General features: G+C 39.0%; 1 protein-coding gene across 5 annotated transcripts; it reads right to left on the minus strand.

Moving 5' to 3' along the window:
- Positions 1-1,888: 1,888 nt before the first annotated feature.
- LOC136835218 (basement membrane-specific heparan sulfate proteoglycan core protein-like) lies at positions 1,889-26,474 on the minus strand. Of its 5 annotated transcripts, none has more exons than XM_067098466.1 (7): positions 26,246-26,474; positions 16,763-16,900; positions 11,178-11,334; positions 8,981-9,112; positions 8,265-8,375; positions 2,687-2,794; positions 1,889-2,401 (listed from the first exon to the last, which is right to left on the minus strand). In XM_067098466.1, exons 2-7 carry the CDS (start codon positions 16,883-16,885, stop codon positions 2,277-2,279), a joined length of 756 nt encoding a protein of 251 aa, XP_066954567.1. In that variant the 5' UTR covers positions 16,886-16,900; positions 26,246-26,474; the 3' UTR covers positions 1,889-2,276. The 5 variants fall into 5 exon arrangements, with proteins under 5 accessions (XP_066954567.1, XP_066954565.1, XP_066954564.1 ...); XM_067098464.1 differs by lacking the exon at positions 26,246-26,474 and adding an exon at positions 22,953-23,055; XM_067098463.1 differs by lacking the exon at positions 26,246-26,474 and adding an exon at positions 22,750-22,980.

Genomic DNA, 26,474 nt, shown 5'->3' on the forward strand with positions numbered 1-26,474 from the left:
TCATTCACTCTGGCTCTTTTTAGTCTTTTTATAGTCTCGTGCTCAAATAGTGCTTGAGTCTATCTTCTGTTGCTCCTGTTCCTTAAAATTCTGGGTAACTGTAATGCAATTCTTTGCCTATTTTTTTTCATCACTTTCCCTTGGTGTAGCGGTCTGTTAAATGGCTACACTTTACTTACTGCTGCTGTTACCCTGCACACTTAACGTGCATGTTGCTGGAAGCCTATTCTTTTGTCCACTTCTTAAAGTACTCCAGTCAACATGTTGATCCAGTGTCCTCTTATGGGACCTTTGTTTGTTTGTTCGTTTAGACATATTCCTACCCCAGAGCTCACTTGTCTCTTCATGTCCTCTCCTCACCTCATCAGAGCATCAGCAGCTTGCTCCACCTTCAAAGTTGTTATTCAGCCTATGTAAAAATAATAGGTTACAGTATAGTTATAATAATTCTCACTTGAATCTCTCATTTACAGACTTATTACTGTCACCAAACTAATTATTTTATCAATACACACTTATTACTGTCACCAAACTAATTATTTTATCAATACACACTTAGTACATTTACAAGAAGTACCTTTCTCCCAAACTTGCTGCTCTATCACAGCTGAATTTTTCCTTTGGTGAAAGTAATGTGTAAAGTTATTATTTGATCAATACAAACCTAGTACATTTACAAGAAGTACATTTCTCCCAAGCTTGCTGCTCTATCACAGCTGAATCAGGTTACACAGTCAATCATATAACCACAATTCTGTTTTTATAGAACAGAGATAAGCTATACTTACAGCAGGGCTTTTATTCAAAACCAAGGCAGGTTGAGGGCTGCTCTTGTACTGGACAAGGATACAGGGACTATATAGCTAAATATATCTGCCATTGAATTTGATTTAATCCATGGGTACCCGTAGACACAGCATTAATCCATGGGTATCTGGTAGATACAGCATGAGAATAGGACGTGTTGCTGCAGAAGAATAAATGTTTTGAGCTTGGTAAACACTGTTTGACCATAAAGTCTTTGGCAATGTGTATTTCCTGGTATTTTGTTTTGCTTGGTTTCATACTATCAGAAAACTGATCCTACAGGAAGTTACAGGAAGTTAATGGAAGAAAAGGAGAACAGTACTTCCCTGTCACCTTCAAATATTTGGAAACCATTCTTAAGAAAAACAGAAGGAAGACAGGTTGTGGGACTTTTTTTGAAATGGCAACTGTTCTCCACCTTCGTCAAGTATAAAAAACACCAGTTTATCTTGATCTTCTTGACAAACAAGGAGGCTGTGAAGAAAGATGCTTGACATACCTCTCAAGTATAAAAATAGCCACCTCTCTCACATCCTCGTCCAAGGAGGCTGTGTGAAGAAAGATGCACAATCCTAGTTCTAAGGTTGTCTGGTAACAGCCAATAAACTGCTCATCATATTCCAATAGAAGGTTAACAGGCTGAATAGCCGTGGACCAGTGTTGACCAAGATATTGAAATTACAGTATCAATGATCAAGGGTTTAGCAAAAACTTGAGAAAAATCTTTCAACCTACTGTGAATCCAGATGTCAATTGATATCAGTAGTGAATGAAGGTCGAAAGTTACTGAACAGGTAAGCAATTAGCTCGTTCTGAAGGTAACCAAGCTTTTTCATCTCCCTCCAATGAAGACCATGGGGACAACAGAATTATGGACACGTGCCAGTCGGACTGTAGCACTTATTGCTACAGTAAAGAGAATTACATTCATCACCACTCACCCTGGATGCATGCGAGTCTTCATTATCCATTTGCTGAAAAATGGTTTTGAGAATTTCATTTCAAATTCAACTGAATGGATGAGCTAGACATGTTTTCTGATAGAGGCTACCAGTTATAGGTGTCAAAATAAAAGATAAAATAAAAGAGTGAATAATATTGTATTATTAATTACCTCACAACAGGAATGTAGAAGACAGTATATATATTATATAACAAGCACTGCTAATTAGACAGTGGTTCAGTTTGTCAATCCTAATTCTAAATTAAATGAGAAACTGCATATATTTCACAAATACAAATAGTATTACCTCAAGTGTCAAACTTACAAAAACAAGTGCGTCCTGCATCCTATGTTAAAAGAAAACCAAACATGCACTATGTATATGAATCTGTGGTTTATACTAACATTTTTGAGTTTCTGCATGAATTTTCAAGAGTGATCACAGTCAATTTGAGAATGCTAATTAAAAAAAAAAATTAAAAAGTTAGTATACAAAAAAAAAAAAAAAGTACTCTGCATTTTGGGGTTACTCTGTATTGGACAGCATAACCAAGAACACCACCAGCAGTAATATCCAAGAAGCGCGAATGGTGTGAGAAGCAAACGCCGAAGTGGCACCCGCGACAAAGGCCCCTGTTGCAGGGTTAGGATCTGCAAAAGAACACAGAAAATTTAATGAAGTATCTTAATTGATACCAACTGTAGTAGACTTTTATACCTATCAACTACCATATTATGATTATTTCTTCTAATGCTACCATTTTAGATAAGATACATGTTTAGATAAACCTAAAACTGAATCCTAGGTACAATGTACAGGTTAGGTTAAGTTAGTGTATGTGGAATTGCTGTAATCTGTAACTGCAACCTATAATATAGGGTAATATGTATATTGTCATGTTTCTACAAACATATAGTCGAGACACCAATACTCACTGCAATAGTACTCATCCGACTTATCTCTGCACTGTGCTTTGCCATCACAGCGCTGGGATTTTGGAATGCAGGCCATGTCTTTGCACTGGAAATCATTCTGTTTGCAACCTAAATAAAAAATTAAAATGCAGGATGTTTTAGTATTACTTTTCAGGCAGGCTTTCCTGTCATTCACTTATGCCTGTAAATGCTATACTTATAGAGATATTTATGAAGTGTAAATTTGTTTTCTCTCCACACATTTATGACATACTTTGTCAGTGAAACCAAACAATTCTGGGCGACCTAGTAAATTATGTTAAATTCTAACTTGCAGAAAATTTAGTATCTGTTACCTGACAATAAAGAGGGCATCTTTCTATTACAGTACTGGCTAGTTTCATTACCCTTTCAGTATGATGCTTAAAAATACAATAATTTCAGTACAGAAATGATACAGTACAATATACCAATAGGGTAAAACACTTAATTGTCAAGGTTTTGAAACTACAGAATGTCCATAAAAATAATCCCTTCTAACGGCATTGCATTCAATATCCAGTAAATATAGTTTTACTATTTTGTAAAATGTAGCTAACCAAACTAATTGAATATCGTAAATAATTTACTAATGATTCTCATAATGGAATGGTAGTAACTTTGTAAAGTTCCCGCTCAACGGGTACTCTATGATGAACATCCCGTTTTCTGCGGTGCCTTCACACCCGACCTGAGGTCACACACACAATCTTATTATCATTATTGTGATTTGTATATTTATTACCTGTTCATTTACCGTTGTACCAAGTGTGTGTCAGTATTTTTGTGTCCAACCAGCTATTGTTAATCATCATGTTTTCTATACGTACCTGTCCTGTTTTGTGTAGAGAAACAGTTTGACCTCGGGTTACTTGTAAATTTTTGTACTCGCGGTCTCTGCATATACGCAGATGTCCGCACACCGCTTTATAAGTGGGTCGCTTCTTCAATAAACCAGCAGTGCTTGTCTTCCTGCTCTTTCTTTAGCACCTCTCACAGTGGTGACCCCCGGAGTGGTTCCCGGAGCCATTAACGGACCCAAACGGCGACTTAGTCTTGGCCCGATGAACCAACCCACGCCCCTAACGGACTAACTATGGCGCTCTAACAAAGTGTTCGGGCATTAACGACCCTCGTCAACAAATCTCAGGCGTCATTAGCGGACTCACACGGCACGCTCTCAAGCGTGTATTGATGCAAGTGTTCCCTCACACTCCAAGTGAGAGTGTGGAATGAGCATGGACGCAGACATTCCCAACCACATACAAATTACTGCGAACTTCTCAGAGGCAGATGTCTCCCTCGTGCAACCCCCTCTAGAGACCTCGCCATCAACCCCCGGCAAGACAAACCTCTTGGAAACATGGCATGCCCTCCAGGACCTCCTCCTCCTCCTCCCTGAGACTGACAGCAGCAGCAGGCACAAAGAGATTAGTCTGTCTAGGGAGATCCTCCTGCGGCAGCTGCTCCCAGAGGTCCGTGGGCAGATCACTGAGCCATACACCCTGCCGGTCGAGGACCTGATAAGGGTGGCGCAGCAGCTGACGGACTCCACGAGGGCGGCAAAGCGGGCGTCCGCGCCTGCACACCCCATCAACTGCCTCCAGCCGGAGGACTCCACCACAGAGTGCATCAACATTGTCGACATGAGGCGGCCACCCCACCACCAGAAGGAAAGGCTGGGGCTTTGCTACTACCACCAGAGGTTTGGTAAAGCTGCCCGGAATTGCGAAGCTCCCTGCCTTTTTGCCCATCCAAAACGCGGGGGAGGCGGCAGCCACCCTCACAGGCCGCCATGGCAGCAGCATCCAAAACACCCAGGAGCCCCACACCAGTAGGTTCTACGTCCGCAACACTTTCTCCAGCAGGATGATGCTGATCGACACTGGGGCCATGTGGTCAGTTTTCCCGCCTTCCAGAGAGGACCGCATGCACTCGCCGGACCCAGCTGCCTCCCTGACAGCTGCCAACGGGTCCCCCCTCCTCTCCTATGGCACCAGGCTCCTGTCGGTCTCCATCCTGGGTCGGAGATACAAGTGGAACTTCATCATTGCGGACGTTAGGACCCCGCTCCTGCGTGCGGACTTCCTCGCACACTTCGGACTAGCAGTCGATGTTGGCCGCAAGCACCTTGCTGGACACTGAGTTCTGCCAGTCCCTGCCCCTGTCGCCGGGCCCCAGGGCGCCCACAATCTGTTCCATCGCTCCTCACCAGTACGCCTCCCTCGTGAAGGAATTCCCGGAGGTATTCAAATCCGAGCTTCGTCAGGTGCCCGGGGCCCATGCCAAGCACGGGAAATATCATCACATCAAGACGGGGCCCCCGACGCACGCAAAGTTCCGGAGGCTTCCCCCACAGCGCTTTCAGGAGGCCAAGAAGGCCGTTGCCAAGATGGAGTGTATGGGCATATGCAGGAAGGCCCCCAGTCCATGGGCCGCCCCCCTTCACATGGTGCAGAAAACGGATGGCTCCTGGAGACCCTGTGGCGACTACAGGCAGCTCAACCTTGCTACAGAGCCCGACCACTACCCTCTACCAAACATGCAAGACCTGACGGCCTCCTTCCACGGGGCCAAAATATTGTCAAAACTGGATCTCTTAAAATCATATTTCCAGGTACCAGTAGCTCCAGAAGACATCCCCAAAACCGCCATCATCACGTCCTTCGGGTCCTATGCCTTCACCTTCTCCACCTTTGGCCTGAGGAACACAGGGGCGACCTTTCAGAGACTGATGGACAGCATCCTGGGGATCTGAACTTCTGCGTCTGCTACATCGATGATATCCTAATTTTTTCCATGTCCCACAAGGAACACCTTCGGCACATCAGGAAGTTCCTGCAGCGCCTGTAGGAGAATGGCCTCATCATCAGGTTCGACAAGTGCACCTTCGGTGTCGGGGTATGGTGGAATTCCTGGGCCAAGAGATATCCCTGGGAGGCGTCCGCCCAGTTGCATCGAAAGTCGAGGCCATTGTCAGGTTCCCCACCCCTACCTCCGTCAAAGCCGTACAAGAATTCCTCGGGATGGTCAACTACTACAGAAGGTTCATCCGGGGGGTCGTGCACACCATGGCCCCCCTGACAGAGATCCTCAAGGGCCATCCGAAGACCTTAGTGTGGGGCCCCGACCAGCAGCGGGCCTTCTCCCTGACGAAGGCCGCCCTCGCCAAGGCAACAGCTTTGGCCCACCAAGACCCCAGTGCCCCCCTCCAGCTAACAACAGACGCCAGCAACGTTGCCTGTGGGGCCATCCTGGAACAGGTCGTCATCGGAGCCCCTCAGCCCATCGCCTTCTTCAGCAGGAAGCTCAGCCCCACCAAGTCCCGCTACAGCACTTTCGACAGGGAACTCTTCGTGGTGTACCAGGCAGTACGCCACTTCAAATTCCTCCTGGAGGGTACGCCCTTCACAGTTTGGACGGACCACCAGCCGCTGGTCCACGCCTTCACAAAGCTGGGGGATGCATGGTCCTCCAGGCAGCAGCGGCACCTCGCGGCCATCGCAGAGTTCACCTGCACCATCAAGTACCTCCCCTGCAAGAAGAACCCAGTAGCCGACGCCCTCTCGAGGATTGAAATCGACGCAGTGCAGCTCGGGATCGACTACGAGGACCTCGCCCGGGAACAAGCCGCCGACCCAGAGATTCCAGCTTACTGCACCGCCATCACGTTGTGAAGTGGAAGGACGTGCCCCTCAGTCCTGGAGGGCCAACACTGCTGAGCGACGTAAGCACTGGCCATCCCTGCCCACTGGTGCCCGCCTCCCATCATCGGCTGGTCTTCGACGTCATCCACGGACTGTCCCACCCCTCCGGCAGAACGACGGCCAGGCCACTGGTGGAGAAGTTCATCTGGCACAGCATACAGAAGGACGCAACGGCCTGGGCAAGGCAGTGCATACAGTGCCAGGCGAGCAAAGTAGGGTGGCACACCGAATCAGGGGTGGGCGACTTTCTCCAGGCGGGGAGACGTTTCGGGCACATCCACGTTGACGTAGTGGGTCCTCTTCCCCCATCAGGAGGAGCAAGATCCCTTCTGACAGTCGTCGACCGCTCCACCAGGTGGCCCGAAGCTACGCCCATGGAAGAAGCCACCTCCAGTGCATGTGCAGAGGCCCTCCTCTCCAGCTGGATCAGCCGGTTCGGTATCCCGGACCATATAACTATGGACAGGGGCCCCACCTTCCTGTCCGAGCTGTGGAACGCCCTGGCATGCCTGCTAGGGACCACTCACCACAGCACCACCGTCTACAACCCTGCAGCCAATGGAATGGTGGAAAGGTTCCACAGGTCCCCGAAGACGTCCCTCATGGCTCACTGCACCGCCGAGAACTGAAGTACCAGCTGCCCTGGGTCCTCCTCGGGCTGAGGACCGCCCCCAGAGCCAACGGCAACCCGTCCGCAGCAGAGAAGGTCTTCAGGGAAACCCTCGTAGTCCCAGGGGAACTCATCATAGAGGACCAGGACGACTTAACAATGCAGAGGCTACGCGACAGGGTTGGAAAGTTCGCCCCCTGCCAACGGACATATACCGACAGGACCTCCCGCTTCATGCCTCCTGGTCTATCCTCCGCCACCCACGTTTTCATCAGGAACGATGCCGTGCGTCCAACCTTAACGAGGCCCTACAGGGGGGCCTTTCCTCGTACTTGAGAGAAACAAGAAGGCATTCCGGGTGGCCATCCACGGGAAGGAAGAATGGGTATCAATAGACCGCCTCAAGCCCGCATTCCTGGAGGAAGCCGTTGGGGGCACTTCCCAAAGCCCCCCACAGGAGGTGGTGCCCCCTTAGCCCGCCCCATCCGCAAGAAAACCTCGTGGGCACCCCCGGAAGGCCCCGGGTCCGGGCAGGAGAGCAACCCAACACACCCATCCACAGGGCACCGAAGTAGAGCAACCCAACACACCCATCCACAGGGCACCGAAGTCGAACACCCCCCCCCCCCAGCTGGCATCGAGAAGGCGGGGCCCCCTCTGTCACCCCAGCTGATACCCGTTTTGATCAGACGTTGCCTGTGTCTTGGGGAGGGAGTATTGTAAAGTCCCCACTCAATGGGTTCTCTGTGATGAACATCCCATTTTCTGCAGTGCCTTCACAGCCGACCTGAGGTCGCACACGTACACAATCTAATCATTATTGTGATTTGTATATTTATTACCTGTCCATTTGCCCTTGTACCAAGTATATGTGTCAGTATTTTTGTGTCAAACCACCTATTGTTAATCATCATGTTTTCTATATGTACCTGTCCTGTTTTGTGTAGAGAAATAGTTTGACCTCGGGTCACTTGTGAATTTTTGTACTCGCGGTCTCTGCGTATATGCAGACATCCCCACGCCGCTTTATAAGTGGGTCACTTCATCAATAAACCAGCAGTACTTGTCTTCCTGCTCTTTCTTTAGCACCTCTCACAACTTTGCAGTGTTACAATTCAATTATTAATACAGGTACATGTAAACAACACATGGTATGTAAAAACACTTGTGTGTGATGATTCGTCTTAATCCCTTAATAATCAGCATTCTGGCAACAGAGCCCAAAAACTCAAAAATTGCTTACAGTTATCCCTCTCGTCAGATCCGTGAGCACAGTCTATCTTTCCATCACAGCGTTTGCTCTGAGGAATGCATGTCCCTTCACCACAGCGAAATTCCTTTGGTCTACACCCTCCTGCAAGTACAGACAAACACAAAAAATGGGTTAATATCAGATTGGTATTGACAATAAGAGGGGTAAATAGAATTCGTTTATGTACTTTTTTCTGTCTTCATTCAGTCAGATACAGCATTTAAAAAGTGCTGAATAACCTTGCAGTTCCATTATCCTGTCAATAGACCAAAAACTTTTAAGTAATCAATATTCTTTTGACTTTTTACTTACAGAGAATGAAATTGTACAAAGGCGAATATAGACGCAGGCTGTTGCCAGTATATACCAGCGTACAATTAGTTTTCATTACCATGTTTAAAAATTTTTAAAAGGGTCTTACTTTGTGTGTACTGCATTCGCCAGAACATATTTGTTCTTGTACGCCAAAATTAAATAAAATAGCCATCAAAACGTTTGAATTTTAAAGCATCTCAGGAGGTAAACGTATCTGAAACTGACCACATTTAAGAAAGTCTTTTGTCCTCATGACCAGGCTTAAAAGGAATCCTTTATGTGACCAATAAAATGGTCAGAAATTCACTTTTTAGTAATAAACGGGACTAGCAACTACTACTACTACTACGAGCAAAATTATATCATTAACACATGAACATACACACACTTACTGCAGTCCACCTCGTCACTTCCATCACGGCAGTCCTGATATCCGTCACAGAGGAAACTCCTGGAGAGGCACTGCCCATTATGACACTGGAACTGTCCTAATGTACAGTTTGATGACGGTTGTTGAGGAGATCCTGGAAGAGAGAGAGAGAGAAAAAAAAGATGTAATCGATTCAGCCCTTTAATTTACACTTCATTAGTCTTCAGCTCCCACTCAAGTAGGGAGGACCTCCTAAATTCAAAAGTCGACCATTTATACCTTTCATTTTTGTCAGGTGGATTTCTCTTGCTTTCGCTCTTAGTTTTTCCGTAAATCTGTGGCAGTGGGACGTAGCCCCATATTAAGAAATAATTTTTTATTCCCGTACAAAACAACATTTTATCTTTTCCAAGTGATAACATTGTAGCATTTAATCTATATTTTGCAGCATAAGCCTACTCTATACTTAACGAGTTTGTTCTGTGTTACTCTGTAACACTCGTTCTATACTTTAAAGCATAGGCCTAGTCTTTGTTTACTTAAATGAGTTTGTTCGTTATGTGACTCGGCTTGGCTCATCTAGTTGTATCCCGTAGTGGCTTCCTGTCTTTTATAAAGTCTTTTATTTTTAGAAGAAAGACTTCCTCTATATCATGCACTTAAAAACTTGGCACCTGGCACATTCACTTTTCGAGTTGTATTTTTAGGTGATATTTGATAAAAACGTCATTTACCTAAAATTTTCACATTCACAAATATATTTTTCTCCTCATTCCCAATTATTATTTGCATAAAATTAGGCAATTCGCAAATTACTGTAATTTACAACTTGAAGACTAGTTTTGCTATGAAAACGCCGAGAATTTTCTAATAGTGAAGTGAAAAGTTACTGTCAAAAGCCTTTGTCTAATTGGTAAAAAAAAAAAATTAAGATGACAGGTCTTTTAGCTTTTGCCGACAAGTGAAAATGTTTATTTCAAATCTAAAATACGCATGTTCCTGAATTTACATTCAAATAATAATTGCTTAACTTACGAAATGGACAAAACACTTGTTTCACTTAACATTTTAACTACTTGAATTATGAAGCCGTAAGTAATGAGAGAAAGTTTCAGAAACTGTCTGGAGTAAAAAAATTTTTTTAAAATTTTGTTGTCCTTTAATAAACTGATTATTGCTAGATATATTTAGTTCTCTTAAAATGCCAGGTAAGGATTTTCTATAAAAATAGAATCTGTATAATAGGCAGGAACAGAATTAAAATCTGCCTGAATCAAGACTGGAATGATCCAGTCATAGTCAGCCTTACCAAGACTGAATAATCAAGTCTTAATAAAATAAAGTTAAATAATCAGCCTTACCAAGACCAATGCAGTCTCACCAAGACTACTCGAATCTCGTGAATCAACGATGTTCAGCAATAAATGTTAAGATTCATTTGATAAGTTGAAAAAGGCTGTGTGGTGTCAACTCTTAGTAACTAATAATTAGTCCCATAACAATTTTCAGTGTCGAAGGTAAAATTAAGAGCTGAACAGAGCTAATACGACAGTAACTACGCAAATAGTAGCTCGTTTCACAATGCACTTGTAGTAAAACTGTGACACGTAACAACAGTAATATATAATTTAAATAAAGGTTAAGACTGTAAAATCAATAATTATATAAACCAATAACTATAAATTTTAAAATCTCATAATAAAGTATAAGGCCATAAAATCAATAATTATATAAACCAATACCAAGCCTTGAGTCATCTTTCTTAAATGAGGTTTCAAAACCTGTTGTGATTTCAAAAGCGAATTTGGTATTTTCTGGCCAACAACCACTTCTGTAAAACCACAGCTTGTAGTTATTCAAGAGAGATCCCTACCTAAGGATACTTCCCTGTAGGAGGGTAATGTCATTAGTGCACCTCACGTGGTGTACTGTAGGCATTAGTTAAGGTTTTTTGTAGCGTCCCTTCGGCCTAGCTGCAATCCCTTTCATTCTTTTTATGTACCTCTACCTCCGTTCATAGCCTCTTTCTTCCGTCTTACTTTCCTCAACGTCTCCTAACAATGGTTTCACAGTGCAACTGCGCGGTTTTCCTCCTGTTACACCTTTCAAACCTCCTTTACTTAATTTTCCTTTCAGCGTTGAAAGACCTCGTTGGTCTCAGCGCTTGGCATCAGGCCTAAATCTCATATTCCAATTCCACAATTCCTAAGGATACTTACTGGGTGGGATTCCTGAAGGAGGTTCGTTCCTACTGGGTGGGATTCCTGGAGCAGGGTTGCTCTGTCGAACAACGCGTCTCAGCGAGGCAGAAACTCCAAGGTGAAAGTCGCTGTCAGCTATTAGATCAGGATGGGGTTGCAGGCCTTCCAAGGAGCTCTGGAAAAAAAATTGTTACATCTTGTTGAGAAATGTAGTCTGGTTGAGAAACGTAAAGTGTCCGTTACACCTAGCTGGAAATATAGTCTTATATTTGGCAGAAGAAACAAATTGTTTGTAACTATATTTTGCAATAAAAATAGTGATACATTTAGCTGGAAAAATATATTGTCTTAGCCAGAAAATTTTATTATATTTAGCTGAAAAATTTATTATATAAAGCTGAAAAATGTGTTTTTAGCTGAAAAAATAATATTCCTGTTATTTTTATGAAAAAATACTACTAAATTCACATAAAAAAAGATTTGTTGCATTGGCCTGATAAAATAATTTGCTGCATTGACCTGGTAAAATTTGTTGCATTGACCTGATAAAATAATTTGTTACACTGACCTGATAAAATAGTCTGTTGCATTTGCATGCTAAAATTGTCTGTTGCATTTGCATGCTAAAACAGTCTGTTGCATTACACGCTAAAATAGTCCGTTGCATTTACATGCTAAAATAGTCCGCTGCATTTACATGCTAAAATAGTCCGTTGCATTTACATGCTAAAATAGTCCGTTGCATTTACACGCTAAAACAGTCTGTTGCATTTACACGCTAAAACAGTCTGTTGCATTTACACGTTAAAATAATCTATTGCATTTACAAAATAATCTAAAATATTGTTACATTTACCTGATAAATGTCTGTTATACTGACCTGATAAAATAGTCTGCTACATTGACCTGATAAAATAAGTCTGCTACATTGACCTGATAAAATAAGTCCGTTACAGCGATCTGATAAAATAGTCTGCTACATTGACCTGATAAAATAGTCTGCTACATTGACCTGATAAAATAGTCTGCTACATTGACCTGATAAAATAGTCTGCTACATTTACACGTTAAAATATTATGTTACATTCAGCTGAATAAGTAAGTTGCCTGTCACATTTTGCTCAATATTTCATCAGTCGTGGTGCTTATCTGTAGGTTAGGATCTACGAGAATGTTTTCTCGCCCACATCTGGAAAAATTTTATCCAGATGTCCATCTATGTATGTAAACATGCACACGCAAAAATAAAGGAAAGAAATTAGGATGAGTGATAAGAAGCTAAAGGTATAGACATGGACTTCGAGGAAACAGGGAGAGGGGGTTAAAACACTACAAAAGCTTGAAAGTACTAATTATCCGTGTAATTAAAGAACGTGCTAACTGATCAGTGATGCAAACACACTAAGTAAATTCTAGAGTTGGAAAACCAGCTATATGAATTTCGAATATCTTTGACTTTAGGTAAATTCAAAAGAAAACAATTTTGTACATGGAGTTAACGACAAAAAGCCAAATTTTGATTGCAGGCAGAGGGGAAAATTTAGTTTTAATCAAAATGAATATTTTACTCAGAAAACAAAGTGGACAGGCAGAAAATATCACTATCAATTAATCTGATTAGATTCCAGATTTCAATTAAATTAATGACTACATTCCAGATTTCAATTAAACTAATCTGCCTAGATTCCAAAGTTCAATTCAATCACTATCAATCTGATTTGATTCCAGATTTCAATTAAATTAGTCTGACTAGATTCCAGATTTCAATTAAACTAATCTGCCTAGATTCCAAAATTCAATTCATCTATTCTGACTAGGTTTCAGATTCCAATTCAATTTATCTGACTAGGTTCCAGATTTCAATCCAATACCAGATTTCAATTCAATCTGACTAGGTTCCAGATTTCAATTATATTATTCTGACTAGATTCCAGATTTTAATTAAATTAATCTGGCTAGGTTCCAGATTTTAATTAAATTAATCTGGCTAGGTTCCAGATTTTAATTCAATCTGACTAGGTTCCAGATTTCAATTCAATTAATCTAGTTCCAGATTTCAATTAGTCTCTTATCTTTGAGATTCAAAGGTCAACCAAATATCTCCATTTTGTTAGATTATAGACTGCCACCTAGTGGTAGCACGGGCTCTTGCTCGCAAGAACAACCCGAAAAGACGATGCAATAGAGCAAGGCTACTGAAGGAGTCAACCATCAAGGTTGTTAGAATATTTATGTCAAATAGGACACCACCTGACGCTGTATGTAAAATAAAACAAGGCAGGAAATGGCCCAGATAATGCAATGCGTATTACAACAGGGGAAAACCACTGTGATATCAGTCGAAGAGAACCACCTGAAATCTAATAAAAAGCTAAAACAAAGTATGAATATACGAGTACATCAGTTACGTATGAAGGCAATGCAGTCGAAGAGAATCTCCTGAAATCTATTAAAAAGCTAAAACAAAGTATGAATATACATCAGTTACGTATGAAGGCAATGCAGTCGAAGAGAACCTCCTGAAATCTATTAAAAAGCTAAAACAAGTATGAATATACATCAGTTACGTATGAAGGTATGAAATTTCTCAAGGAACTCATACCTTGGGAAAAGTATGATAGTAGTCCAAAACTATCGTCAGCGAATGAGGATTTTTCAAGAGCAATATCAAATTATGTGAATCAGACAAGACAAACAACAAGGCGGTAAAAAAAAAACTTATTAGGACCCAAAAGCAAGACAGGTGATAACTGAAAAATGATTATAAGAACTGGTTCAACTAACTACTGAAACAATCCTTCAGAAAAGGATTATAATTAGGATACATATTAACTCTTCAGACAGACTATAAAATTAAATATTTGGACAGCATAGGCCTAAGTATAAAACAAACCAGCAAAGTTTCAAGGATTTCAAATCGACTGAATTTAAAACTGCGACAATAATATAAACAAAAGAGATGCAGGCGAGAGAGAGAGATGCAGAGGGGAAGAGAGAGAGAGAGAGAGAGAGAGAGAGAGAGAAGATGAGAGGAGAGAGAAGAGAGAGAGAGAGAGAGAGAGAGAGAGAGAGAGAGAGAGAGAGGAGAGAGAGAGAAGATGAGAGAGAGAGAGAGAGAGAGAGAGAGAGAGAGAGAGAGAGAGAGAGAGAGAGAGAGAGAGATGAGAGAGAGAGAGAGAGAGAGATGAGAGAGAGAGAGAGAGAGAGAGAGAGAGAGAGAGAGAGAGAGAGAGAGAGAGAGAGAGAGAGAGAGAGAAGATTCAGAGGAGAGAGCAGAGGAGAGAGAGAGAGAGAGAGAGAGATGCAGAGGAGGGGAGAGAGAGAGAGAGAGAGAGAGAGAGAGAGAGAGAGAGAGAGAGAAGATGAGAGAGAGCAGAGGAGGGAGAGAGAGAGAGAGAGAGAGAGAGAGAGAGAGAGAGAGAGAGAGTGAGAGAGAGAGAAATACGAGGAGGGAGAGAGAGAGAGAGAGAGAGAGAAGATGCAGAGGAGGGGAGAGAGAGAGAGAGAGAGAGAGAGAGAGAGAGAGAGATGCAGAGGAGAGAGAGAGAGAGAGAGAGAGAGAGAGAGAGAGAGAGAAGATGCAGAGGAGGAGAGAGAGAGAGAAGAGAGAGAAGATGCAGAGGAAGGGAGAGAGAGAGAGAGAGAGAGAGAGAGAGAGAGAGAGAGAGAGAGAGAGAGAAGATGCAGAGGAAAAGAGAGAGAGAGAGAGAGAGGAGAGAGAGAGAGAGAGAGAGAGAGAGAGAGAGAGAGAGAGAGAGAAGATGCAGAGGAGGAGAGAGAGAGAGAGAGAGAGAGAGAGAGAGAGAGAGAGAGAGAAAGATGCAGAGGAGGAGAGAGAGAGAGAGAGAGAGAGAGAGAGAGAGAGAGAGAGAGAGAGAAGATGCAGAGGAGGGGAGAGAGAGAGAGAGAGAGAGAGAGAGAGAGAGAGAGAGAGAGAGAGAAGATGCAGAGGAGGGGAGAGAGAGAGAGAGAGAGAGAGAGAGAAGATGCAGAGGAGGAGAGAGAGAGAGAGAGAGAGAGAGAGAGAGAGAGAGAGAGAGAGAGAGAGAGAGAGAGAGAGAGAGAGAGAGAGAAGATGCAGAGGAGGAGAGAGAGAGAGAGAGAGAGAGAGAGAGGAGAGAGAGAGAAGATGAGAGAGGAGAGAAGATGCAGAGGAGAGAGAGAGAGAGAGAGAGAGAGAGAGAGAGAAGATGAAGAAGAGAGAGAGAGAGAGAGAGAGAGAGAGAGAGAGAGAGAGAGAGACTCGAACCAAAACCACAAAGGATAAAGTCATAGACCCAATGAATATTTACGCCATATGGTCAAACAAAAACTCACCTTTACCAGTTACAGTTACGCATTGTAGCCTATCGCTTCTCTTTTTATGACTCAATTTCTTGTTTATTTCCTGTTATTCGTTATTTGCTAGAGCTGGAATTTAAATTACTGAACGCAGAACTGCTATAAAGCAAGGTAATAATTTGTACATAACGGGCTTATTTAGTTTCTGCAAACGGGCAAAAACAGCTCCTTTACAAGTGTTAAGTTTTATTCTTCAAAGTAGATGATGCCACTCCTTTCCGGAGTGATATAACTAACATTAAAAGATGTATTTACTGCATTTGGAAAATACATTATCAAAGACATTCTTTAGAAATTTTCATCAGAAGGATAATTTTAACGTAGCAAGAAATCTGCCACTATTTTTATGGCGTCTTGTAAAGATACGCGAAAGTGTCTCCAGTACTTCTCCCATGTTCTGTTGGTTTGACCTAGTATAGAGGTCCATACCAGCCACGTGAAAACAGGCAGGGCCAATGATTAGGTGGCAGATAATTCCGTATTACGAATCACTAGTTATGAATGACTGGTCAGTCAAATCTGTTGACTCGAGAGGACTTCCACACAATATCTGTTAGCTGATTTCGTACTAGTCCCTGTTGGTTGGGTACAGTCTAGAGGTTTATGCCAGGCCTCTCATTTTTCATAAGTAAAGAACTTTGGTCTTAGGCTATCAAGAAATCGATTTAAAAAGAGTATTAATAGCTTCTCCATATTTGTTGATGGTAGACACCATTTAAAACACTTCGTGAAAACCTCAAGTACTAAAAAAAAAAAAAAAAATGGACATAATAACCAACTAAGACATTAAAAGTTAGCATTTCAATTGGTTTATCAAGTGTCTTAATTTTTGTGTTTTAGGTATGATGAGGCATATTTAAAAAGCAATAAACTCCTTAGTAACTTGTTTCCTGTAGCCTACTGTCCTCAGCTGACAACGACGAAATCGCGCGCACAGTTAAGTGTTAACAACGATGTACATGCGTAGACAAGACAATGGAAACAAAACGCCTTTGCAAACACTAGCCTAAATTCCGAACGTTCAGGAATTAAGAAATTTTGAGGCATTTGCTTGGAACAGAAAGAGAGAGAGAGAGAGAGAGAGAGAGAGAGAGAGAGAGAGAGAGAGAGAGCTAATTCTAACATTACAGCATCATGATTATTTGACAGACGAATTTTAGCACGTAGTACCACGCACCGTATCACAGAGTGGAGAGTGAGGGAGAGCTCAAAAGAGTTGATATTCCAGTTCTGACTGGATGAGAAGGCGTCTAAGCCCGTACCTGGAACGTCGATGACGCATGCGCAAGGTCTATGGACACCAAGATGAGGTAGGTGATGAGCAGAATCTGTTTGAGATCCCAAGGTGTGTCGACAGACGCCGTGGCTCCTCCGAAAGCGTTCATGGCTAATGTAGTCTCCTGAAGACGAACAAAAACTGTTTAAAAACCTTATTTCAGTTTTCCACGTTCTGTCTTACAAAAATAGATAATCTGCGCAATTCCCGTATACTTATATGCACTCTGATTGATTATGTACTGTAATAAAGTATAAACTTGTCCTTCAGTTGCAACAACGTAAACGAACGCGTCAAGCGATACTGCATGCAAGAGCGAGTTGGAAGGAAAAAACTACAAGGGAATTTCAATGCACTTATCAGCTGCTCAGTCACTTTTGCGCTTCATGAATCATCTGTCACATGTTTTTTAACACTTCAATAACATCCGTCACTAAAGATTTTCATATTTATATATTTATTTATATATTTATGTAATTGATAAATGTATAAACTTTACAGTTACACAATGAACATTGATGCACGTACCATATACAAAGATATCCTATTAATATGCACAGATTTAATAACCCAACCATTAATACGCACAGATAAATTAATTCACACAAGAATATACTACTAACATACACAAATATATTGCATAATATATATATTAATATATATATATATATATATATATATAATATATATATATATATATATATATATATATATATATATATATATATATTAATAAAATTAAATTCTACTTTATTCACTAAGCTAAGAAAAAAGGCTTTTCACTATCACTGATCATGTTCACTGTACAGGCCTGAAACATTTTTGTCTAATACGTATTTACAAAAGAAAACAGCAAAAATAAAACAAATAACAACCGCAAACGAGAAAAAAAAAAAAAACGCGCAGGAAAACCTCACCTTCCACCACGACGTGACTTGAACGACTGAAGCCTCAGGGCCAGTGCGGAATGTTATATATATAAAAAAAAACATGTCCGGAGAGGTAACGTCACTGTTGTGATTGGCCGTTTAAATGCCGCCTAGTTTTTTCGTGCTTAAACATTTTTATGACTCGGCTATATTCGTGGTCACGCTTGTGTGTTTATTTTCAAGCTAAAGTGTTTGAATAAATGCCGCTGTTTTTTCGGGTTTTATTATTTGGAGTATTTTTTTTTTGGTTTCACTATATTAGTGGTCATGCTTGTGTGATTTTTTAAGCTATAGTGCTCAAATAAATGGCGCTTAGCGCTTAGTTTTTCGGGAATGTTATTTTAAACACTTACGGTTTCACTATATTCGTGGTCATGCTCGTGTGATTTTTAAAGCTATAGTGTTCCCATAAATGCCGCTTAGTTTCTTCGTGTTTCATTGTCTAAAAAAATGTTTATGGTTTCACTATATTCGTGGTCTCATTTTTTAAATAGCTTTTAAAATTTTGTTATTTCTTTGTATAAAGATATACCTTTTTAGCATTAATATCCGGAGTACTGTTTTTAAATACATTAAAGTTAATATAAAAAAAAATTAAGTGTTTTAAATTTTTTTAGTACCTTAAATTCTAAAATCAGCCTTATTCGACATGGGACTTCAATATTCAATTTCTCTGAATCAAAATACTATACTCCAGGGCAGTACAGTATCTAAACTACAGAGTTGCTGAAATGGAGTTTAAACACTTACTCCTGTTTCTCATTATTTGTCCTTCGACAGTAAATGGTTTTCATTCGATATTTCTCCTAAATACTTTATTAAAATATACCAGGGCAGCCCAAAGCTGTTTTTTCATTACACTTATATTTTAAAATACTGAAAATTTCTGGTTGCAATTAAATGTCGCTCGATTTTCAAGCCTTAACTTCCAAAATAATCTTTAACAGAATATCCCAGGTAGGCTGAAATGCTATATGGTTTTCCACCTCCAAATTTTAATTAAATACTTGTCTCGTACAAGTATTTTTATATTCCAGGTCACCTAAGCTGCCATTGCAAAAATTAAATCATAAGTTATCATAAAACATGACAGCATTCCGGGTTAGCTTGTGAATGACACCTAAACATGTAATTATGTAATTTACGGTTTAGAGAGAGAGAGAGAGAGTAGAGAGAGAGAGAGAGAGAGAGATTAGAGAGAGAGAGAGAGAGAGATATTTGGTAACTTAAGAACGACACTTAGTTATGGATTAGAGAGAGAGAGAGAGAGAGAGAGAGAGAGAGAGAGAGAGAGAGAGAGAGAGAGAGATATTTGGTAACTTAAGAACGACACTTAGTTATGGATGAGAGAGAGAGAGAGAGAGAGAGAGAGAGAGAGAGAGAGAGAGAGAGAGAGAGAGAGAGAGATTAGGTAACATAAGAACGACACTTAGCTCAGTTATGGATAAGCAAGGACTGATATTTTTTATTACATAAATATATACATATCGAAACAAGGAATGGTTTTGGATGAGGCTGCAAGCTCCATGGGCTTGCAGCCTATTACAGTCAACCGACCACCAAGCACTGCAGCTGACAGGGATTCAGTTTTAACAGAACGTGCCCATATTGTCCTGACCTTGCCCGGGGTTTAAATACAAAGTTAATGTAATCTGAGGTAATATGTAATAATATTTTCGAACGAATTCTTTCCTGGCTGAATTTTATGCTAAAACTTGTATAATTATCAAATAGATATATTTCCATGCATGAAATAGTTAAAATTACAAGGTAAACTTTAATTTCTTAGTATGGAAATGAGCTAGGGATAACTAAGTTTATATTTTAAAAATAAAGTGTAAAAATAGTCTCATACGTAATGAAATGCGCAGAGTAATTAGGAACAGGTGTTTTATCCATTAACTGTCACAAGCCACTTGACGAGGCTTTTATTGTAAGAGAGCCTTAGAACTGAAGAAAAGAAGTTAACAAGAAAAAAAAAGTCTGAAAGGGACACCACACACCAAAATTTAAGGTTCTTCATGACACTACTATCAGAGTTACCGAAAGAGCATGACGTGACGTCATTACTTTATAGCATGTTACACGTCAGTACTATCATTACGTATTTGGTCATGCGATTTCTTGACCTTGTAGGGAATAACGCCGTAGTTCCTTCCTGGAGCAGAAGTAATATCGTATCTGATATCAGGTGTCTATGAATTGTTGAATCTAATCTAAAATATACGGTAATTCTATGGTTGTCGAGTTGTTGACCAATAAAGAATCTGACGGCGCAAGAGCTCTCTAAATCAAATTGCATTATTTTTTCTAATTTCGAGGAAAAATTGGCAGGAATAATGTTATTTTTTTTTCTTTGATACATGATTAATTTCCCTCGTTTCAATTCTGCTCTTTCGCGTCTGCAACAAAATACGTGGTTGTTTCCCCAGACTTCTAAAAACTACTCTCAACTAACGAAATATATTTGTGGACTAAGCTCAAAACTTAAAGCGATTACTTCAGGTAATTAATAAAAAAAGCTTTGATTTTTATACCTGCAATTCCAGTCAAACATCAAGTTCCCGCATTTTTATAATCGGTATATTCTGCCACGTTCCTGTAATTAAAATGAATATATGAAGTTCCTGTAAACCCTATCAATATATGTTAAAGTTTCTGCAATTCCAGTCAATATATTACAAGAGTCTGAAATGTCAATCAGTAAATATTTCCATGTTTCTAACTATATCAACTTGAGTGTAAGTAACATGGCTTATTAAATATCCCTGCATAATCCCCGCATACTTTTTCTATTTCTGTCTAAAGACGCATAATAAGGGAGTTAGATCATGGTTTTGAAAGGATACCACACTATCTAGCCTATCCGGAGTAAAAATTGCGTTGTTAGTGGTTGTTACCATACTGGTCATGTTGTAGTTAGTTACTGTTTCTTTGTTTTTGTTTTTTGCAACAGGATGTTTATAAGACTGAGGTGATTAACCGAACCTCTGCTCATATTGCCTTTGGCTTTAAACTTGACAAATGACTGTGAAAATAAGCAAGTGTAAAAATGTGGTAAAAGTAAAAAAGTGAGAATAAATAAAATAAAAGCTATAAAAATGGAAATATAATTGAATAAATAGGATTTTAAAATTAAAACTAGAAAAACAGCTAAAGGATATGAAAATTGAAATGAAAAAATAAAATCCCAAAATAAAACAAGTTAATAATAATAATAATAATAATAATAATTAGGCACTGTCGAATAGTAATGAACGGTAACCGAAAATATTTTAAAACTAAAATATCTTAAAATTCATTGTAATGTATGAACAATTAACCCATATATTTGTCAATGCAATGATAAATAAGTAAAAATAAATTTAAAAAGTTTGTCTTACTCGTCAAAAAATTTAACCTAATCTTACGGGCAGTGTGCTAAAATGTTAAAATAAAATGTGAATAATATACCATATAATTTTGTAATGAACGGTATCTTAAAATATTTTAAAATTCACGGTAATAAATGAACAATTATCCAAAGATTTGTCAACCCAAAGATACGTCAGTAAGAGCAAAAACGTCAGATTTGTCAACCCAAAGATAAGTTAGTAAGTATATAAACGTCAAGTTATCTTACTCGTTAAGAATTTTAACCTAATCTCAGTGCACTAAAATGTTAAAATAAAATTATAAATATTATACTAAATGACTTTTTAAAACTAAGATCCTTCATTCTGACAGTTTGTCGTTATAACAGAACAAATACGTATTTTGACCAATACAAAAGGATTATATTTATCTCTGGCTCGTGTTCCCATTCCTTAACCACTTGAACAAAAGTCTGTGCGTTAAAAAGTCGTGATCTGTTTATGTGTCGACCTAAGGGAGGATTATTTATGACAGGATATTCGTTATTAGTCATAACAAGTGGCTGAAATGTTCATAAGACACTTAACATTCTAAATTTATGCTGCATAAAATTTCTCTACCTTCCTCAAATGGTGACCGGTTTTGCTAGTAATATTTCATTCCTTTATGCATTGTGCTAATACTTACAAACTTACTTTACTGCATAATGCAAACTTCACAAAGCTTCTGTTTAAAAGTATCTTAAGTACATGAATTAATCAAGTATTCTCCATTTTTACCTTCTGAAAATTATGTTCGGAAAATGGGAAGCATCTGAGCAAATTCCAACATAAAACAATTTCTTTTTAATAGCAATTACGATGTAATAACGATAACTACATAATACAGTCATCTAGCTTATTCATAACATTATATAAAGACTGAAAAACATTATGAATTTTCTTATAGGAACTAAAGTCTTAAATGATAGGTAACATAATCCGGTTTATCTCACACGTATATACCGACAACATCCTGCCGTCGATACTAGAAAAAACAACGAAATTAATTTTGTTATGCAAACACCTATTATTTTAACACTCGGCTGGCCTTATGTCAGCAATAGCTATAGAAAAGCCTATAGAAACAGGTTACCTAACGACCTTGTTCAACCTTGAAAAAAATGGTAGAGGAGAAAAAATGGTTGAGGGAAAAAATGGTAGAGGGAAGAAAGAGGGGAAAACAGTAAGGGAAAATGGTAGAGGGAAGAAAGAGGGAAAAGCGGTAAGGGAAAATATGGTAAAAGGAAAAAATAGGGAAAAACTGTAAAGGGAAAAAGATTATTTTTTTCCAAAAGGAATGGAACGGACTCGCAATACGCGATGAGAGACTATATGGAATTCTAAATCACCTTATGGTGAACGAAATTGAATCATAATACCCAAGTTAAAAAAATATGTTAGACCTAGTGTGGCGTTACTAGTCACTAATTAAAAAACACCACTTCCGCATTTGCAATCAAACAGACCTATAAAATCCCGGCACAAGAAAGTCAAGCACTTTGCCTGGACATGCATCGTTAAACGGAATGGAGGCACAAGATTGTTAATCCTGTAAAAAAATTAAATAGGCTACAATCACTATAACACTTCGGCAAAATTTGTGCGAAAGTCAATGTACTACGTTATAACGTAAATACAAAATAAATTACTTGCATATACAAATCCTAAGGCAGGCACCCATTAATCACAGCTTCTGATAAACCATGCTATTGTTACAGAGATAGGCGAGGTAATCACGGCCACCATATGATAAACCACAGCTTCCGAGAAACCAAGACCACATGGAAGCAACGCTCGAGAAGAATCACGGATTCACGGTCAGTAATTTAATAAAAAAAGTAATTAAATTCACAGGTATGACTGTCTTAGCTCCCTGTCTCGGTCTAACAGTTTAGAGGGTCGAGGCAACACTGAACTGGACACCTTCGTTTTTGTAGTGACGAAAATAAGGTCGCCTGAAATGGACCATTTACACGGTTAAAGACAATTTGGACTGTCAAAAGTCTACGTACGAACAACAGCGCAGCAAAGAACGAGAACCACCCACTTAATAATGTTTAAGATTAGAACCATGATAATGATGAAAAATGAATACCAAAATATTGCAAGATTTTGTAACTATCACTAACAGTTACTGTGTAAATGCAAGATGCTATGATAGAAATTTAAGTTTCATACAAGGAAAATGTCCTTTCACTGTTGTTTGTAATTTTTTTTATTTTAGTTCTAATTTATTTTATCATTTCCGTTTATTTTAGCTGCTACTTCTGCATTCATTCTTATGCATTATTCCTTAGATCCTCAGTTTTATTTGCAGTGTCACTTTTATCTCGTATTTTGTTTCACGAGTGAAGATATTGTTCATTAAAAATTTTATTAATTTAAGCTCATTTAAAATAACACTAAAAATATTAGGAGTTTCATGTAATACTGTATATAACTGAACATATGCGGGCCATTAGTATAAGCGTGACGTATTTACAAATTACAAAAAAATTACGCAGAAAATAAACCTTATACATTCTTTCATGAAAATCAAGCAATTTTTTTTATCAATATAATCAAGATGTCATCCTTTGCATACCTCTCACCACATATACCCTCTGTTGGTTGAGAGAGTCCATAGGTTCACACCAAACCTCTGAGCACCTCTCCCATCTTAAACCACACATCCGGGACTCCTTTTGGGCAAGAGACCGTGCTGGCATAAGGTTTGTGAGATGGCTACTGAATTCTGAGTCTCGAGTTGACTATAGAGCCAACGGCTTTGCGTACGGTACAGTACAAACACTGTGAACGGCTTATTTCCTTAACAATCCTCTCTGCTTGTTTCATAATAATAATAATAATAATAATAATAATAATAATAATAATAATAATAATAGTAAACTTCGTTGTCTATTTCGTAATAATAATAATAATAATAATAATAATAATAATAATAATAATAATAATAATAATAACAACATACATCTCTGCTTGTTTTGTAATAATAATAATAATAATAATAATAATAATAATAATAATAATAATAATAATAATAATAATAATAATAAGTGCAAGAATTCACATCGCTAATAGGTTACAACGATAAAATGTGAAGACGATTTGCTGTGTAATATGAAAATAAGGCGTTGGATGGTGTGACTGTAGGGCGTAACCAACCTCAAAAATGAGTGGTGTCGCATTGACGGCAGAAAATTCAGTCTACCACGAATAATGTGTTGATTGTGCAAAAAAAGATAAATGAAAAAAGCTTAACCAAAAAATTTTCAACGTAATATAATATGACAGAATCAACTGTTTGAATGATACTTAACAGATCAACATTTAATTCATGCAATATAGAAGCAATACAATGATCAGTAACTGATAAGTATTTATAAAGGAGCTGAATAAAATCAATGCAATGCTCATGAACATCAGTATTTTATATATGAGCAATATTAAAGCAAAAATTTTTTTAAGCAACATGCAAGCAGTGCAATGATATGCAACAGATCAGCATTTTATTTAAGCAATGATAAGTAACAAATTGATATTTTGAAAAGAAGCATAAGAACGATGCAATGATAAGTAAACAATGACATTTTATATAGGCAACATAAAAGCAATGAAATAACAAGCATCAGATCGACATTTCATGTAAGCAATAAAAAAGCAATGCAATGATAAGTGACAGGTAACTGCAAAAAAAAAAAAAAAAACTGTTACCTGCTTTAAAACATAAGAGAAACAATGGTTATAAATTTGTTCCTGAATCTTAGCCTCGAACCATGATTTTGAACGATGGTCTCGAACCACGGCCTCGGACTTTGGTCTCAAACTACAGTCTCGAACCACGGCCTGGAGGTAATGGTCATGAACCATGGTCTCAAACCATGATCTTGAATCAGGGTCTTGAACCACGGCGTCGAACTATGGTCTCAAACCACAATCTCGAATTACGGTCTCGAACTATGATCTCGAACCAAGGCCATGAATCACGGTCTCCAACTATGGGTTCGAAAAAAGTCTCGAACCGTGGCCTCAAACCAAAACTCCGAACAACGGGCTCGAACAACGTATTCGAACCATGGCCTCGAACCAGGGTCTCGCACCACAGTCTCGAACCATGGCCTTGAATCATAGTTTCGAACAGTCAGGGGTGTCAGTTCACTAACTTGAAAAGACTCACAGTCAAACTTTGATTGTTCTGTATACTCATTAATTAATTTATCATTATTTGTAATTGATTGCACGCACCTAGTTTTGGAAAATCTTGCCATGCATGTTTATGTTCCTTTGGCTTGTTTCTTAAAAAATGTAAGCTATTCAATAATAATAATAATAATAATAATAATAATAATAATAATAATAATAATAATAATAATAATAATAAAAATAATCATTAATGATAACAGCTAATAATCAATGACAAAACCGGAAGTAGGGAGAATGGCCCACTTTCTCTTTTGTACTGTACACAGAGTTTGCAGGAACCACGATCCTGAGAAAGTCTCTTAAAATGAGTTGACGGCAATACTCTCTCTCTCTCTCTCTCAGGTCACATGAATTTCAGAAATGTAGAAAAAGCGGTGAAAAAATTGGCTGTTGCAATGATTAGTGAAGGACTGTAGCACAAATACAGCACTATGAAGTTATATCTTGTTATATTTATAATGAAACATTTGAAATCATTCTCATTTTCGCCCCATCTTCAAATGAGCTACTTAAACATAACATCATTTTCGCAAATCTAATAAAAAACTGTTGCTTCTAAATTAAAAATTTATGAGAAATTTCTTGGGAAAGTATCTTTTATTTATCTTTTAAAATTTCCATGACTTTCATTCTTTGACTAAAAGTCTTTATGTTTACACTACATAAATAGCAATAGCCCTACGTGTACTAAATGATTACTATTTACTTCTTTCTAGTGAACACCATAATATTCTTTGGAAGCTTGAATTTCAAGTCAATGGCCCCTGTGGTGGGCTTGTTCCATATGAATAGGGATCATCTTCTGAATAATAATAATAATAATAATAATAATAATAATAATAATAATAATAATAATAATAATATCTGTGTCCCTTTCAAGTGGAAAAATAAAGTCACTGTTAATCACTATCAATTTCACAACGAGTCATCATCATCACTAACCTCCGTAGACTCTTAGCACTTAATGGTGATCAAATTCCTTTTTATCTGTTTCAATTTCCGAGGACGAACCCTTCTCACAGGCACTTCCCACACAGAACTGGCGGTTGCCAAAAAGCCCGTGGTAAAGTTGCTGAACACTTGAAGAAAGTTTTTGGTTTGCCACTTGGTAAAACTAACTTTCTCCCGGTATGTACTTTCTCCTTGGCTTTCCTTTCTCGATATCGGCGGG

The sequence above is a fragment of the Macrobrachium rosenbergii genome, chromosome 55, assembly GCF_040412425.1.
Source record: "Macrobrachium rosenbergii isolate ZJJX-2024 chromosome 55, ASM4041242v1, whole genome shotgun sequence".
NCBI lineage: Eukaryota > Metazoa > Arthropoda > Malacostraca > Decapoda > Palaemonidae > Macrobrachium > Macrobrachium rosenbergii.